This window comes from Pipistrellus kuhlii, unplaced genomic scaffold, assembly GCF_014108245.1.
Source record: "Pipistrellus kuhlii isolate mPipKuh1 unplaced genomic scaffold, mPipKuh1.p scaffold_m20_p_2, whole genome shotgun sequence".
NCBI lineage: Eukaryota > Metazoa > Chordata > Mammalia > Chiroptera > Vespertilionidae > Pipistrellus > Pipistrellus kuhlii.
Window position 1 is genome coordinate 132065107 of NW_023425515.1, and position 18768 is coordinate 132083874.

Here is an 18768-nt window from a genome sequence, read left to right on the forward strand (position 1 = left end):
TGAAAACAGCTTCGCTGTCATATTCGGCTTCATTATTAGCATCTAAAGAGAACTGTGAGCACCCTGCGGAGCCAGACTCAGGAGGAGCAAAGCAGCAAGAGGCAATAACTTATCCGTTGTCTGCAGCTTAGGAGACAGGTAAATTCCCTCAGAGACTTGGATTTCCATGCACGTGTTCATTAAGTAACATCAACAAGAACAATGCATGCTCCAGCGCAGCACACCTGGCCCTAGAGGCAGCTGGCTGATGGTGGGGGCAGAGGAAGGTGCCCCCCGGGGCTATAAGCTGGAGGCAGCTCAGCCCCTCTGTTTGGATGGAAGGCTGCTGCAGGGCAGAGGGCACAGCTTGTTCCTTAGATGCCCAGCTCCTTCTTGGGCACCCTCCCAGGCTGCACAAAGAGCCCTGCCCAGAAGGAGGGGTGAACCCTACATCACCCCTGCTTGAAGGGGCTGAAGTCCTTTCTGTGACTGAGGAAGGAAACCTGTCCTTCCCTAAGAAGCCCTGGTTGCAGTCACTTCTTCCATCTTTCCGTCCCCATCTCAGACATTTCCCTGGTGTCTGTGGGACATCTAGAAAACAGAGGGAAGATGATCCTTAACATACAATTTAAACATGAAAACATACTTTATTGCATTAACTGTATTTAGTATCCCAAAGATTCTATAAAGTGGTATTTAGATGAAATACTTCATTTTAACATATTTTATTCAACTATTAAAACTATCTGTAAGGTCTAAGCCAGGTTTTTTATTCTGTAGTTTACAAATGTTTAGACCCTACCAAAAATTTACATCAATTATTGTTTTTAGGTTCAGTTGTTTTGCTGAGTCCTCTGTAAGAATGAAAACAAAATTCCTCAGCTTTTTATTTTTTATTTTTTATTTTTTAAACTTCTGTAAACTAGAAACCGAAAAGTGGGAGGAGGAGAGGGAGCAAGGAGGAGTGAGAAGGACCTGGGAGCTTGTTCTGGGACACTCTGAGCTGAGGAGCTGTGTGTGGGACAGAAGTGAGAATTCAACTTTCTTTTGCAAGCAACTTGGTCCTGAGCTTAAACTTCTCACTTTCTGATGCAGAATGGACTGAGGAATGGAGAGGTAGGGACACCAGTAGCCTGGTAGCCTGGACTGTAGGGCTCAGCTGCTGGCTTTAGCTTCCCCATCAGGGGCAGTGGTAGTTGTGAGGTGACAGTTTAGTAGGACTTCTCCTAACTGGGATAGTAGATGGTGGAGCAGAGAATGTGGGTGCATGGCGAGATGAGAGATTCGGGTGTTCTCATGGCTGCTTAAAGGGATGGGGTGGTGCATGGAGACAGCTTCTTCATGCATGAGCTCAGTGTTCCTCATTGTAGTGTGCACTAGTTTGGATTATGGTCCTTTTCTAATTCCACCTTAGATTCACTGCTTACACAAAATGTTAAATTTAAATTTTTAAAATTTAATTTGTTTCTAAAGAGTAGATTTGGCTCAGAGAGCTCTGGTTTGCCTTTATTTTGTTGAATGGAAAAAGAGGAAGAGGAAGAAAAAAAGAATGAAAGAGAGAAAAAAAGGAAGGAAGGAAGGAAGGAAGGAAGGAAGGAAGGAAGGAAGAAAGGAAGGAATCTTAATTTTGTTGGTGCAATGGTAAATGGAATTGTTTTTTTAACCGCTGTTCCTGTAAGTTCACTATTGTATAAAAATGCAATGAATTTTGGGTGTTAATTTTGTATCCTGCTACATTGCTGAATTCATTGATTAAGTCTAATCATTTTTATGGAGTTTTTCAGTTTTTTTAGTACAGTATCATGTCATCTTCGAATAATGATAGTTTTACTTCTTTTCCAAGTTGGATGCCTTTTCATCTTCTCCACTGATGGCTATGGCTAGCACTTCCAGCACTAGGTTGAAGAGGAGTGGTGATTGCGGGCATCCCTGTCTTTTCCTCTTCTTAGGTGAAATGGTTTTAATTTTTGCCCATCGAGTATGATATTGGCTGTAGGTTTGTCATATAACGCTTTTATTAGGTTGAGGTATGATTCCTCTATTCTCTTCCGTGAGAGTTTTTATCAAGAAAGAGTGTTGGACTTTGTCAAATGCCTTTTCTGCATCAATTGATAGGACTGTGTGATTTTATTTCTCAATTTGTTTATATGATATGATATATCATTTATATCGATTTTCAGATATTGTGCCATCGTTGCATCCCCGAGATAAATTCTACTTGGTCATGGTGTATGATATTTCTGATGTACTGCTGGATTTGATTTGCTATAATTTTGTTGAGGATTTTGGCATCTATGTTCATGAGGGATATTGGCCTGTAATTCTCTTTCATTGCGTTGTCTTTATCTGGTTTTGGTATTAGGGTAATGCTGGCTTCATAGAATGAGCTTGGAAGTATTCCTTCCTCTTGAATTGTTTCAAATAATTTGAAGAGCATAGGTTTTATTTTTTCTTTGAATGTTTGGTAAAATTCTCCTGTGAAGCTGTCTGGTCCAGTGCTTTTATTTGCTAGAGGTTTTTGATAACTGCTTCAATTTCCTTCATAATTATTGGCCTATTGAGATTTTTAGATTCTTTCTGATTGAGTTTTGGAAGGTTGCATCTTTCTTGGAATATGTCCATTTCCTCCAGATTGTCTAGATTTTTTGGAATAGAGTTGTTCATAGTATTTTTTTGTGATCCTTTGAATTTCTGTGGGGTCTGTTGTTATTTTTGCCTCTTTCATTTCTGATTTTGTTTATTTGGGTCCTCTCTCTTTGCTTCTAGGTGAGCCTGGCTAAAGGTTCATCAATCTTGTTTATCCTTTCAAAGAACCAGCTCTTGTTTTCATTGATCATTTGTATTGCCCTGTTTTGGTCTCTATGTCATTCATTTTTGCTCTGAGCCTTCCTTCTGCTCACTCTGGGCTTTTCTTGTTGCTCTCTTTCTAATTCTTTAAGTTGCTGAGTTAGATAATTTAATAACAGTTTTACCTGTTTTATTTATTTATCTATCTGTTATTTATTTATTTATTTATTTATTTATTTATTTATTTATTTATTTTTAGGTAGGCCTGTAGAGCTATAACCTTCCCTCTCATGACTGCTTTCTCTGTATCTATAGATTTTGGGTTGTTGTGTTTTCATTGTCATTTGTTTCCAGGATATTTTTTTAAATTTCTTCTTTGATCTCTTTGGTAACCCAATCATTGTTTAATACTATTCAACCTCCAAGTATTTGAAAATTTGTTGTTGTTTTTATTGTAGTTTATTTCTAATATTATGCTATTATGGTCTGTGAAGATGCTTGATCTATTTAAATCTTCTTGAATCTGGAGAGACTTTGCCTGTGACCCACTATGTGGTCTATCTTTGAAAATGTCGCATGTGCATTGAGAAGAATGTATATTCCATGGCTTTGGGGTGAAATGTTCTGAAGATGTCAATTAATTCCATCTGATCTAGTGAGTAATTTAGGATTGATGTTTCTTTGCTGATTTTTTGTCTAGAGGACTTATTCAGTGATGTCAGTGGGTTATTAATGTCCCCTACTATGACTGTATTGTTGATCTCTTCCTTGATATATTCCAGAAGGTTTTTTTTTTTTTTTTTTTTAATGTATTGGGGTACTCCTGCATTGGGTGCATATATGTTTACCAGGGTTTTATCTTCTTGTTATGTTAATCCCTTTAGTATTATGAAGTGACCTTCCCTATCTCTTGTTATGACCTTCACTTTGAGGTCTATTTTGTCAGGTATAAGTATTACCACCCCAGATTTTTTCTCATTTCCATTTGCCTGAAATATATTTTTCCCGCTTTCAGTCGGTGTGAGTCCCTTGTTCTGAGGTGGTTCTCTAGTAGGCAGCATATACAGTATATGGGTCATGTTTTCTTTTTAAATAAACATATTTTATTAACTTTTACAGATAGAAAGGGAGAAAGATAGAGAGTTAGAAACATCGATGAGAGATAAACATTGATCAGCTGCCTCCTGCACACTCACTGTTGGGTATGTGCCTGCAACCAAGGTACATGCCCTTGACCGGAATCGAACCTGGGATCCTTTAGTCCACAGGCCAATGCTCTATCCACTGAACCAACCAGATTAGGGCAGGTCATGTTTTCTTATTCATTCAGCCACTCAATGTCTTTCAATTGGAGCAGTTAATTTGTTTACATTTAAAATTATTATTGTAAGGTACATGTTTGTAGCCATTTTTATTTTTTGTGCCTTTGTTCCTTCTTCCTTTTTTATTTTTTATTTTTTTATACCAGGCCTTTGACATTTCTTGCATTGTTGGTTTGGTAGTGATAAACTCCTTTAGCATTTTTTTTTGTCTGTGAAGCTTCCTATTTCCCCTTCAATTTTGAATGATAGCCTTGCTAGACAAAGTGTTCTTAGATTCTGTTCCCTACTTTGAATCACTTTGTAAACTTTCTTCCATTCCTTTCTGGCCTGATGTGTTTCTGTTGAGAAATCATTTGATAGTCTAATGGGGGATCCTTTGTAACTTTCTGTCTCTCTCTTGCAGCCTTTAAGATTCTCTCTTTCTCTTGAACATTTGCCATCGTACTTAAGTTGAGTGTTGGTGTGAGTCTTTTTGGGTTTATCTTCTTTTGAATTCTCTGTGCTAGTGTGACCTTTTTCTTCCCCAAATCAGGGAAGTTTTCTGACATTATTACTTCATTACTTCAAAAAATTTTCTAACCCTTGTTCCTCTTCTTGTTCTGGCACTCCTATTATTTATATGCTGCTTTGTTTCATGTTGTCCCAAAACTCTCTTAGGATCTCCTCCTGGCCTTTAATTTTTATCTTCAATTGTTTGGGTGTGTTTTGCTGCCTATCTTCTAATTCACTAATTCAGAACTCTGCTTCTTCTAGTCTACTATTGAAACTTTACATAGTGTTTTTTTTTTAAATTTTATTTTATTGTAGCTATATCACTCTTAATTTCCTCTAGAGTCTTACATAAGTTGTTGTTTTTTTTTTTTCAATCACAAGGATATTTTTAACAGGACATGGAGGATGTAAAAATTGGGAGGAGTTCTTGTTATTTTTTGTTGACAGTTTTATTAATATACACTTTTTATTGGCTTATAACATCAATCTATTTTTAAATTTTGTTGCACACTTCATTTTGAAAAACAAACTAGATATCACACCACTCAGTTTCAATAAACAGGGAATGACTGTTAAAATTTATGCCCTAAATGATTTTGAAAACTTATAAGAAAGGAGAAAAATCAAAAGCTGTTTTTCTTCTGGAGCCCCAAACTCCTTCAATCCCTTCAGTATCATAAATGGAGCCATAGATATTACATTTTATTGGTCTTTCATATGTCAAACCAACTTGTCCAGCTAATACCTCAGATTGTGATGAATACTAGTCATACTCATCACTAGTTCTATAGCTATTCTCAACAACTAGGATCACAAAACAGAGAGATGCATGGAATCTGTGGCTTAAAATACCTCGACTTTGTCCCCAGGTTGCTCTGGTCCCAGGCAGGTCCTTCCTCAGTATCTGCCTCTCATTATCCTCTTAGAAGTTGGTTAAGCCTTATATTTGGGGAGAGGATATTCACATGAGGTGATGGCTTTGCTTCTCAGTGGTGATTCTGGCATAGAGTAGAGCCACTCTACAGCATTTTAAGATGTTGCTGCCCAGCGCCAGCAATAACATTCAGTCAGAGGCCTCACAGCATTGGGAACACTTTGGCCCTTGCAGAGATTCGGTGCAAATATAGAGCCAAAAGTAGATCAATTTTTCATTGCAGGTCCTGGCTTATGCTTACTATGACAGGAACAAAGTAGAACAATCATATTGCTCTGAGATGGTGGGTGCTTTGCAACAACTCTGCTTCAGAGAATAGCATTGTAATCTTATTTCTACTGTGATGTTCTTCTAGGTTTGCAGGTTGCTATGGCATCTAGACCCAACATGATGACCCCCATTTGCCTGGTGGAAAACATCAATGAGCGTCTGTCAGTGAATCAGAAAGCTCTAGAGATTCTTGACCAGATTTCTCAGCCAGTGGTGGTTGTGGCCATTGTAGGACTGTATCGTACAGGAAAATCCTACTTGATGAATCGGCTTGCAGGACAGAATTACGGTGAGTGGTATCTCAGGCAGAGGACAATTCTTTGACTCTAGCTATATCACAGTTTCTTAGTTTTCTTCACTAGTCACATGAAAAAAAAAAGAGCTAACTTCCTTTCAATAAACCACCTTCTAATTCTAATTCTTTCTGATAAATTATGACCTTAATTGGTGTTATATCATGCCAGGACCAATTTTGTTACTCTAAATCACAGCTTCTTTGTTTTCTTCCCTGATTACATGAAGAGAGAACTAAACTCCTCTTAATAAACCAAACTTCTAAGTCTAGTTTTCATGAGTAAATCATTACTTTAATATATTCCATTGCCATATTTATAGTTTTACTTATGTTAAGGAAAATTCCTTCTAGTAATGCATAGGCTCCCTTTTTTTTTTTTTTTTTTTTTTTTTTTACCAGTACCAAGACGGAGGTGTTGAAATTATGCCTTCTCTCTTGCTCATAATATGTTTTACTCTCTCTATAAAGTTTTGCTTTTCCTATAAATATATAAAGATAATTGCATATCTATCACCATGTTTAAAGATTTTTTGAGTTCACATCCCATTGTTGTTAACCTGTCCCACACCATTTGCCATTTTTATTTTTATCACTTTAATTGGAAAAATATTATCTGAATTTCTTTTTCTTTAGATGTCTCTCTTCTATCCACTTTTATTTGGCCTTTACTGGACCATTCTTTAAAATGCTCTTATTGTGGTATTCAGTGACATTTATTATGTCTGATTATGGATGAACTTCACCTCCATTTTGAGCTCTTGCTGGGTATCGTTTTCACAGTTAACATTCATCTCCTCCTTTGAAAAGATGACACACAAAGAAAAGAATTCTTACAAAATAGAGAAAGCACCATCTTATATTCTGGGGCATTTCCATTCCAAAAAGTCTGATTTTGTAGTCCTTTGGCTACTCTGTTTGTCTATTGTCACTGTGGGTTTGGTCTCCCCTTCATTTATAGGTTTCCCTCTGGGCTCTACGGTGCAGTCTGAAACCAAGGGCATCTGGATGTGGTGTGTGCCTCACCCCTATAAGCCTGATTGCACTCTGGTCCTTCTAGACACCGAGGGCCTGGGCAATGTGGAAAAGGTAAGGCAGAGAGTCAAAGACAAAATGGTTTCATTCTGGATAGTCTCATAACAAACTCTTTAATTTAACTGCTTGATCTATTTGTGAAATCTAGAAATCCAACTATGTATCAGGCAAATTCTCAGTTGTTTGACTCTTATTTTTAGATAAGTTGTCATGGAACATTGAATAATTTTTTTTCTATTTCTCGGCAATGCATGACTAATTTGATTCAATTGTTGAACACCATATTCCTGGTCTTTAAGTTAGTACTGTAGATGCTAGTGACCCATGTAAAAGCCCTGCCCTCAAAAAGTCTGCAGTTTTCTGGTGAATTTCATTAGTACTCACCAAGCATTCTGGAAGACTTTAAGACAGCTCTGAATGAGATGATTCTATAAAAGCATGCGTTTGTCCTACAACATTTTAAGATGGGTATTTGATATTTTAATTTTCTGCGAAAAGATGAAATGAATTATTTTCCCTTTCTGCTTTAGTTTGAGACTTATTTGGAAACCAGAGGCCTGGTGCACAAAACTCATGCACAGGGGTGGTGTCCCTTTTGCAGTCTGGGCCCCTTTGCTTCTTACCATTGCCATTGCTTCTTACTGCTTGGCTTGCTGCTCCTTAGAGCTGCTGCAGAGGCAAGAAAGGCTTCTGCCACTGCTGCTGCATTCGCCAGCTGTGAGCCCGGCTTTTGGTTGAGCAGCGCTTCCCCTGTGGGAGCGAACTGTCCACCAGAGGACAGCTCTTACATTGAGCGTCTGCCCCTTGGTGGTCAGTGTGCATCATAGGGGCCAGTCATTCTGATCATTCAGCTGTAATGGTCACTTAGACTTTTATTATGTAGATAGTATCTAAATGTCTACAACTTCCTATTTATACCCAAAGAAGAGTTAGAAATGTTGTGTTTATTTTTATGTATATATCAAACAGTCTTGCTTTCTGTATAACCTATTGTTTGTCATAAGTGCCACTTCTTATTGTAATCATTTTTTTTAAATGGGGGTTTGGAATATAAATGGTCAAATTAGCATTTCCCTCCAAATTTTTCTAGATCCTGTCCACTTTTGCTCTGGTGAAAAATTTAGACAGTGTTTATAATAGAATGAAAATTCTGTATTGTGCTGTTATTTACATCTGCTGTATTTATTCAAAAAATTAACCCCTCCTTTAAGATCCTTCACCTGTTTGCCAGACTCCTGTATGTGGCCATGTCTACTTTTGTTTCTGTGGGTCTCTCCATGCAGGATACCTCCACTTATTCAAATTCACACTTTGCTAAGTCTTTAATTTTCAATCAAGATGCTGAGGAAGACTTTATGTTATGTAAAATTTTCCAACTTTCAGAGCTCTGGTTCTTCCATGCTAGACTTGTAAATTTTAATTTAATACTTCTTAAAATTTATATTCATTATTGAAAGTATTACATATTTTTTCCTTCTTCCCACCCTATTGACCATGTCTTCCTCACACCTATCCTCTCTGCAGACCTTCAGCATACTATTGTCAGTGTCCATGTTTTGTGCATATATGTATATATAATAAGTTCTTTGGTTGATATTATCTCTCCCTTCCCCCCACCCCTTAATTTACTATTAGATCTACAGGTTCCAATGCTTATATACATTACTTTGATGTAGCAACCTACAGATATTATCCTTGTTAAATTCCTTGCTACAGATGTCCATCATAGTTTTGAAATAGTCACTTTGAAAGTAAAATTTGTCATTTTAAACTGATTTCTATTTTAACAATAGTGGACATATTCAGTAGTTTCTCATAAACACTTCTTGGCTATATCCCCAGTTATTTAACTATGGAGTATTTTATATAGCCCATGAACAACAAATATATGCAGAATAAATATGTACTAACCCGTTCATCCTACATAATAAAAGAGTAATATACAAATTAACTATCACTCTGCTACATCCACCAGCCATGCCCCCCAGCCACATCCACCAGCCATTCAGAGCAAGCATGCAAATTAACACCAACCAACATGGCTGCAGCAGGAGGGAGGCTTGGGTTTCCCAGGCAATAGAAGAAGCCAAGCTTTCGGTCTGCCCTTGCCAGCCTAAGCCTCCACTCAAGGCCACAAAGTTTCAATTATAAAGGAAAACAAATCCAAACAGAAGTGGCTGCTGCCACTGAGCAAGTAAAAGGCTTGGCTCTGCTCCAGCCTACAAAGTTTCAATTGTAGAAGGTAAATTCCAGATACCAGGGCCTCCAATTGGGTCACCAAGGGGCTCAGCTGGCCTGCAAACCACCACAGGCACCATGCTCAGGCCACCCCACATCCCAAGGGAAGCCCCACCCTGATCCGGGACACCCTTCAGGGCAAACCAGCTGGCCGCCATCCATACACCAGGCCTCTAGCCTATTTAATAAAAGGGTAATATGCAGATTGACCATCACTCTAGCAAACAATATGGCTTCCCCCATGAGGTCAAAGATCCTGTCCCTATGTGGACACAAAATGACCACCACAAGAGGGCTAGCAGGGGAGGGCAGTTGGGAGGCATCAGGCCTGCAAGGGAGGGCAGTTTTGTGTGATCAGGCAAGCAAGGTAGGGCAGTTGGGGAGCATCAGGCCTGCAAAGGTGGGCAGTTGGGGATGATCAACCCTGCAGGAAAGGGCAGTTAGGAGTGACCAGGCCTGAAGGGGAGGATAGGTAGAGGCAAACAGGCTCGCAGGGGAGCAGTTAGGCATCAATCAGGCTGGCATGGGAGTAGTTAGGGGGTGATCAGGCTGGGAGGCAGAAGCAGTTAGGGGCAATCAGGAAGGCAAGCAGGTGAGCAGTTGGGAGCCAGCAGTCCTGTGTTGTGAGAGGGATTGCAGATTGGAGAGGGTGCAGGCTGGGCTGAGGGACACCACCCTTTGTGCATGAATTTTATTCACTGGGCCGCTAGTTTAAACATAATAGCATACCAGGTGCTGCACTAAATTACTTTTTATGTTAGTTACTTATTTCATCCAATTCATTAAAAAGAAATCCCTGTGATGACAAAGATCACATTCACAAGTAATGTTTTTGTAATTGCTAAAACTCATATGTATATTTATTTCCGTCTTCAAACTTACTTGTTTGCATGGTGAGTACATTACCTGAAATAAAAGGAAGGACTGTTAGACTTAGTGTCTGAATGGATTTCTGTAGGGTAAATCCCTGACTGTTTTGCCCTAATGTACTTTCAGGGTGACCCTAAGAATGACTCGTGGATCTTTGCCCTGGCTGTGCTGCTATGTAGCAGCTTTGTCTACAATAGCATGAACACTATCAACCACCAGGCCCTGGAGCAGCTGCAGTATCTTTTCAGGAACCCAACCTCCATGTGTCATGGAGGTTGTGGGAATGGTGATCCAGTTAATTCTCCTTTCTTCTCACTTAGTTGCCTTTGGTGGACCAAAAGGAACCACTGTAAAATAAAATATTTTTTTTTTAAATGAGAGAAATGTGTGAATTGTGGGCAGAAAGTTCATGTTCCTTATCCAGGTTATAGTTATGTGACAGAGCTGACAAAACTCATCAAGGCAAAGTCCTCCCTTATACCTGATGGAATAGAAAATTCAACAGAGTTTGTGAGTTTCTTTCCAGACTTTATCTGGGCCGTACGGGATTTCACCCTGGAGCTGGAGTTAAATGGTCACCCTATCACAGAAGATGAATACCTGGAGAATGCTTTGAAGCTGATTCCAGGTAACAAAGCATGGCTGGGCAGTGGATGGTCCAATACAGGGTGGGAGGTACTAAACATCATGTCTGGAGTTACATTTGTACTTAAGACTAGAAGTCTGCAGAAACGGTGGCTGGGAATGAGTTGAAAAGCTCTATGGGCTGGAGTTTAAGTTCACATAAGAAAAGTGGAGCCTAAAATAGAGTAAAACTATTCATAACCAATTTGTTCTTTACACATTGTAATTTAGAATCCAATTGTAACTTTTAAAATGGTGGTGCTAAAATCTTCTAAAAAGCAGGCATTTATTTTTATTATTTTGTCTCTCTAGGCATAAATTTACAAAGAAAAGCCCATTAATGAAAAAATGTCTTTCATGTAATTAGACATAATTTTTCTAAAATAGGCATATAATTTTCTAATATCTTTATACGTACGTTATTTATAAAAATTACTATGGTCTCATAAACCTGAAGTAGTATATTTTGTTTTTCAATCTACCCATTGGTGTAATTTTTGATAATTATAAGAATATAATTTTAATTTCTATATAAAAGATTTCCCCCCATTGTAATGCATTTTATTAAAAAAATAACTCATCAATGAACTGAATCCAATAGATATAATAATTTAACTTAAAGCATTATTTTATTTATTTATTTATTTATTTATTTATTATTTTAAAAATTCCTTTATTGATTATGGTATCACATAATTGTCTTTTTTCCCCCATTCTTATCCCAAACTCCTCCCCACATATGCCCCCACCCTCCTGTTGTTTCTGATTACTGGTTAGGCTTATATGTATGTATACAAGTCCTTTGGTTGATCTCTTCTCCTTTCCCCCACTTTCCCCTATCTTCCCTCTTAGATTTGACAGTCTGATTGATGCTTCCTTGTCTCTGGGTCTGTTTTTGTTCTTCAGTTTATGTTGCTCATTATTTTCCCTAGTTGCGTGAGATCATGTGATACAGAAATACACTTATAAGAACCAAAAATGAGACAAGCCATAATGGTTTTGCTGAGAGGCAAATGAATCCAGTCTGTAGTGAGTTCCTTTCTAGGCCAACAGTCCCAATTTCAATGTCATATAGTTCCTTATGTGTACATGTCAGCCACGGTATTTCAGATCTGGTTGGTGGACAAACGGTGGTGTTGCAGGTCCGACTGTCCCTCAATTGGTCCTGGGCATCCTTCAGTGATGCACAGCTGCTGTCTGTTAGTATGGCAAGGTGTTGTCAGTTCCATTTCTGGACTGCTTCTCTTTTGTCATCATGACTGGAGCAGTCATGTCAATTCCTCTCTTTTGCAGGAATCCACATGGTCTCAGAGTTGTTTTCTGAAAATATACAAACATATCCTCTATCAAATGTTAATAAAGGAATATTTTCTATAAATTTGACTTGGAATCCTTTTTCATTTTTTGCCCAAATGACTATCCTCTGGCTTGTTTTGACACCATGTCCGTGTTTCATGTTATGGTGTCCTGCTGTTAGCATTACAAATGAAAGTTAATTTTCTAAAGTACAAATTTTATAGATGTAATTTACTCACAGGATATTTTTCCTTACATGATATTCTTCTATTATGCCCTTTTTTAATTTAAATATTAGGAGGCTTTTGGAAATTTTATAATGTAGTCTTGATAGCTTTTACATTTTAATTATTTGCTCTAAAATATGACTGCTTTAGGTTCATTACATGTTATGCAATTTTATCATGAGATGAACTGCCAATAAAATTTTTTGTTAACACTTTAGAAACAGCTTTTTGTGCAGTACAATAATTTTTTTTCTAGAATATTTGCTTATTTCAACTAGCCAATTTAAATTACTCTGAAAATTTGACTACTATTCTATTGTCAAACTCAACACTCTAACAACAATCTTATTTTACCCTGTGTATATTAGTGGAAGGTATTATTTGCCTTTTTGACTAGGCCCTGAGTATTCCTGGTACTAGGCTGGATTTGAATATCAAAAACCCACTTCCCAGCATAGGTGCAAGACATCTTAAACAAGTCTTGTTGCAGTGAGAGGAAGCTGTTGTTGGCCAAGTCTCTGTCTGTTAACTGGGTCCCAATTTGAGCTGTGTATGGGAAGTGAAACAGCCATGGGGGCAGGAGACCTCCATCAGAAGGAGTGAAGGTTCAGGCCCTTGCAAAGTTGGGTGGGGGGGTAAAGGTCTGTGCCCCACCTTTGCTGACCCTCAAGTTCTCTCCTGATGGCCCCTCTGCGACTGTGCCTGTCTTAGGTTGTTCCATCCCTGAGGAATCTTACCCATCTCTGGCTAACCAGCCATCCTCCAGGGCCAAGCAGGGTGATGTGAGGTTCAGTTCTCTCCTTTAAAAAAAAAAAAAAAATTTAAATAAGTGAGAGGGATAGAGAGCTAGAAACATTGATGAAAAAGAAAAATCGATCAGCTGCCTCCTGCACACGCCCTACCGGGAATGTGCCCGCAACCAATGTACATGCCTTTGACCAGAATCGAACCTGGGACTTTTCAGTCCACAGGCAGATGCTCTATCCACTGAGCCAAACTGATCTTGGCCAGTTCTGTCTCCTTGATAGCCTATGCCCCTGTGGCCTCCACACCCAGCACCTGCCTTGAGATCCCCTCACCTGCTGTAGAAGGCCCTGGCACTGATCACATATCTTGGGGAATCCAGGGAGGGCCCAGCTCACCCCACTGGGCGAGCGACAGATCCATGGTACATGATGCTTCAACATTGGCATGAACTGAAAGCTCAGGCAACAGCTCTGGGCAACTGGACCATGAGAAGAGGGTCCCTTTTGGCCACAAGGGCAAGAGGGGACAATATAAAATGCTCAGATCATTCCCAGGGGGATCTCTTATACAGTGGAAGGGATTAAATCCTTTCATGTAATTTTTAAATTACTGCTAGACATTCAAAGAATTGGTTTGTAAGTTTGTTTAGGATAATTGTACATTATGCTGTTGTAATTCACAACTATCAAGAGATATGTTACCTTTGTCTCAAAGCACCAAAAAGATTATTATTTTTTATTGATTCCGAAGGGTGTGAGGTACTATTATAGGTAATGAGGGTAACATAAATCTGGGGAGAATTGAAATGACATTATAGAATAATATCATTAAAGATATTCTTTGCTCTAGGCCATGGCAATTCCATTTCAAACTGGCTGTCAATTTCTTTTTGTATAGACAAGGTCTTAGTTACATTTTCTGCTCCTCTCCCAGGAGCAAGTCTCTTTCAGCACCCCCCTCTCCCCTTTTCCCTGAGAATCATCAGTCCACTCCCCTTCCATATATCTGATTCTATTATATTCACCAGTTAATATTATTCATCAGATTTTATAATTCCCTTGGTTTTTAGTTTCACTTGTTGATAATTACGTATTTATTGTTCATAATTTTTATCTTTATCTTATTCCTCTTACTAAAGAACCCCCTTCAGCAATTCATATAATTCTGGTTTGGTGGTGATGAACTCCTTTAGCTTTTTTTTATTTGTGAAGCTCTTTATCTGGCCTTCAATTCTGAGTTTTAGCTTTGCTGGGTAGACTATTTTTGGCTGTAGGTTCTTGCTATTCATCACCTTGAATATTTCTTGCCATTCCCTACAGGCCTGCATGTTTTCTGTTTAGAAATCAGCTGACAATCGTAGGGTGCTCCTTTATAGGTAACTACCTGCTTTTTTGTTTTTGTTTTTTTTGTTGTTGTTGCTGCTTTTAATATTCTCTCTTTGTCTTTTGCTCTTGGAATTTTAATTATAATGTGTCTTGGTGTGGTCCCCTTTGGATTCCTTTTCTGTGCTAGGCATTCTGGTAGAGCCCAGTAGCACAGCCTTACCAGTCACCGGAGGTGGACATTATTGGTGTAGCCCTTTGTGGGCTGTGTGTGCAGTCTTGTTGTTAAGCCTTGCTTGTTGTTGGTATCACTGGGAAGCATTGATTTCCAATCCAATTGGCTGTGAGGATCAGCAGTGTCTCAGCTAGGAGGGCTTCTGTACTTCTCTTGGATGGGGCAGCGTCTCAGGGTGGCACAGACTAGCTTTGGTGAGTCCCACAAGATTGGTTGCAGGCGCACACACCTCTTTGGTATAGGCGCAGACAAGCTTAGGATTTGTCCCTCCTCAGGAGAGTCCAGTTTGCGGGTAACGAGAAAGCCAGCTTTGGGGAGGGCTTTTGTGTTCCACTTGGATGGGGTGGAGTCTTGGGGTGGTGCCCACAAGCTTTGGTTTCTCGTCGGCTCTTCCTTGAGTCCCTCAGTAATGGTCGCTGGCTTCACACACCTCCTAGAAATCTGTGCCCATTGCCTAACAGTCTGGCCTCTCCCTGACTGGGGCCATCTATCAGAGCAATAGGGTAGGTCTGTTTTCCTCCCGAACAAGAAAGCCAGCTGCGTATTAGCTATCCGCCCTCTCTGCGTGTCTGGAGTAAGCCAGGCACGAACTCAGCCCGCCCTTTCCATGCCGCAAGTAAGCCAGTAGCCTCCTTTTCTCATGCACAGATCTTTGCACCTTTACAGTTCTCGAGGTTCAGCGTGCCTTCTCTCTCCTTCCTGGATGGTAGAGCCTCCTCTCAACCAGCCACCCGGTGCTTCAAGGCGATGTTTCCCCTGTTTTCCAGCTCTAAATTCAAAATTGTTGTGGTAGGCTGCATTCAGGTGTCTACCCTATGGTGTCATCTTGGTTTCTCCTCTATCTCTTTTTTCAGTGTCGTGTTGTTTTCCATCTATAAGTCTTTTACTTCCTTAGTTAAGTTTATTCCTAGGTATCTTAATTTTTTTTGTGCAATGGTAAATGAGATTGGTTTTTTTAGTCTCTCTTTCTGTAAGCTCATTATTGGTGTACAGAAATGCCACAGATTTGTTGGCATTGCTTTTGTATCCTGCTACCTTGCAGAATTAATTTATTAAGTCTAATAATTTTTTGATGGAGTCTTTAGGGTTTTCTATGTACAGTATCATATCATCTACAAATAAGGACAATTTTACTTTTTCTTTTCCAATTTGGATGCCTTTTATTTAATCTTCTTTTTTACTGATCACTATGGCTAGTATTTACAGCACTATGTTGAACAGGAGTGGTGAGAGTGGGCATCCCCATCTTGTTCCTGTTCTTAGAGGAAATGGTTTAAGTTTTTGCCCTTTGAGTATGATATTGGCTGTGGGTTTATCATATATAGCTTTTATTATGTTGAGGTATAATCCTTCTATTCCCACCTTGCTGAGAGTTTTCATCAAGAAATGGTGTTGGATTTTGTCAAATGCTTTTTCTGCATCAATTTATATCATTATATATTTTTTATTTCTCAGTTTGGTTATGTGATGTATCACCTTTATTGATTTGCGAATATTGTACCATCCTTGCATCCTTGATAAATCCTAGTTGATTGTGGTTTATGATCTTTCTGATGTACTGCTGGATCCTATATGCTAGAATTTTGTTGAGGATTTTGGCATATATGTTCATGAAGGATATTGGCCTGTAATTCTCTTTCATTGTGTTATCTTTATCTGGTTTTGGTATTAGGGTGATGCTGGCTTCATAGAAAGAATTTGGTAATGTTCCTTCCTCTTGAATTTTCTGGAATATTCTGAGGAGGATGTGTTTTATTTCTTCCTTGAATGTTTGGTGAAACTGCCCTGTGAAGCTGTCTGGCCCTGGGCTTTTGTTTGCTGGAAGCTTTTTGATGACTGCTTCAATTTCGTCCATAGTTATCAGCCTATTGAGATTCTTAGAATCTTCCCGAATAACTTTTGAAAGGTTGTGTTTTTTTAGGAATGTGTCCATTTCCTCCAGGTAGTCTAGTTGTTCATAGTATTCTTTTTTAACAATCCTTTGTATTTCTGTGGGGTCTGTTGTTACTTCACCTCTTTCATTTCTGATTTTGTTTAGTTGGGTCCTTTCTCTTTGCTTCTTGGTGAGCCTGGCTAGAGGTTCATCAATCTTGTTTATCCTTTTGAAGAACCAGCTCTTGGTTTTGTTGATCTTTGGAATTGCTTTTTTGGTCTCTATGTCATTCATTTTTGCTCTGATCTTTATTATTTCCTTCCTTCAACTCACCTTGGTTTTTTCTTGATTCTCCCTTTCTAATTCTTTGAGTTGTTGACTTAGATGATTTATTACCATTTTTTTCTTGTTTTTTTGAGGTAGCCCTGGAGAGCTATAAACTTACCTCTCTGGACTGCTTCCATTGTGTCCCAAAGGATTTGCAATGTTGTGTTTTTATTGTCATTAGTCTCCAGGATATTTTTAATTTCTTCTTTGATCTCATTGATAACTGAATCATTGTTTAGTATCATGCTATTCAGCTACCAAGTGTTTGAATTTTTTGGAATGTTTTTATTGTAGTTTATTTCTAATACTATGCCATTGTGATATGAGAAAATGCTTGATATGATTTCAATCTTTTTAATTTGGGGAGATTTTACTTGTGACCCAATATGCCGTCCATTTTTGAAAATGTCCCCTGTGCATTTGAGAGGAACGTATATTCTGTGGCTTTGGGGTGAAATGCTCTGAAGATGTCAATTAGGTCCATCTGACATCTAGTGTGTCATTTAGAATTGGTGTTTCTTTGTTGATTTTTTTTTTTTTCGTCTAGAGGATTTATCCAGTGATGTCAGTGGTGTATTAAAGTCCCCTACTATGATTGTATTGATGTTGATCTCTCCCTTGATATCTTTCAGGAGACTTTTTATGTATCTGGGTGCTCCTGCATTGGATGCGTATATGTTTACCAGAGTTATATCTTCTTGTTGAATTGTTCCCTATAGTATTATGTAGTGGCCTTCCTTATCTTTTATTATGGCCTTTACTTTGAGGCCTATTTTATCTGAAATAAGTATCACAACCCAGCTTTTTTCTCATTTTCATTTGCCTGAAAATTGTTTTTCCATCCATTCATTCTCAATATGTGTGAATCCTTTGCTCTAAAGTGGGTCTCTTGTAGGCAGCAAATATATGGTCCATATTTTCTTATCCATTCAGCTACCCTATGTCTTTTGATTGTTGCATTTAATCCATTGACTTTTAATGTTATTATTGATAAGTACCTGTTTGTTGTCATGTTTTTCCTTAGTGGTTTTGTTTCTTCTTACCTTTCTCATTCTTCTTTTTATAACAGTCCCTTTAGCATTTCTTGCATTGCTGGGTTGGTAGTGATAAAATCTCTTAGCCCTTTTTTGTCTGTGAAGCTTCTGATTCCACCTTCAATTTTGTATAATAGCCTTGCTGGGTATAGTATTCTTGGATTCAGTTCCTTGTTTTGCATCACATTGTATAGTTCATTCCATTCTCTTCTGGCATGGTGTATTTCTGTTGAGAAATCAGTTGGTATTTTAATAGGAGATCCCTTGTAAGTAACTTTTGTATCTCTCTTGCAGCCTTTAAGATTCTTATTTTGTTGTTGGTGATCACCAATTTAATTATGATTTGTCTTAGTGTGGGTCTTCTGTGGTTCAACTTGTTTGGAACTCTGTGGACTTCTTGGGCTTGGATAGTTTTTTTCTTGCCAATATCAGGGAAGTTTTCTGTCATTATTTCTTCAAACAGGTTTTCTATACTTTGCTTCTCTTCCTCTCTTTCTGATATCCTTATTAAATGAATGTTATTTTGTTTTGTGTTCTCCAAAAGCTCCCGTAGGCTATCCTCTTGCTTTTTAAGTCTTTTTTTTAGATGCTGCTGTGTTTGTGTTTTGTTTTCTTCTTTTTTTTCTACCTTGTCTTCTAATTTGCTGATGTGGTCCTCAGCCTCTTCTAGTCGACTGTTTAAGCCTTCCATTTTGTTCTTTATTGCAGCTATGTCATTTTTCATCTCCTCTTGGTTTCTTTTCATGTTGTGGCATTCTCATTCAGCTCGTTATAGTTCTCATTGAGTTGTGTGTAGTTGTCATTGAGCTGTGTGTATTTGTCATTCAGCCATTTAAACACCCTTATACCATTAGTCTGAATTCT

At 38.5% G+C, this 18768-nt stretch overlaps 1 protein-coding gene across 3 annotated transcripts in view; it reads left to right on the forward strand.

Annotated features, from left to right (window-relative positions):
• The window catches only part of LOC118724003 (guanylate-binding protein 6), an 87654-nt gene continuing 68886 nt past the window's right edge, over positions 1-18768 (forward strand). For all 3 annotated transcript variants that reach the window (XM_036446850.2, XM_036446849.2, XM_036446851.2), the window contains exons 1-5: positions 1-138; positions 5870-6073; positions 7038-7165; positions 10346-10455; positions 10651-10847. In XM_036446850.2, coding sequence (XP_036302743.1) covers positions 5884-6073; positions 7038-7165; positions 10346-10455; positions 10651-10847 — 625 coding nt within the window. In that variant the 5' untranslated portion in view covers positions 1-138; positions 5870-5883. The remainder of the gene's footprint in view (positions 139-5869; positions 6074-7037; positions 7166-10345; positions 10456-10650; positions 10848-18768) is intronic.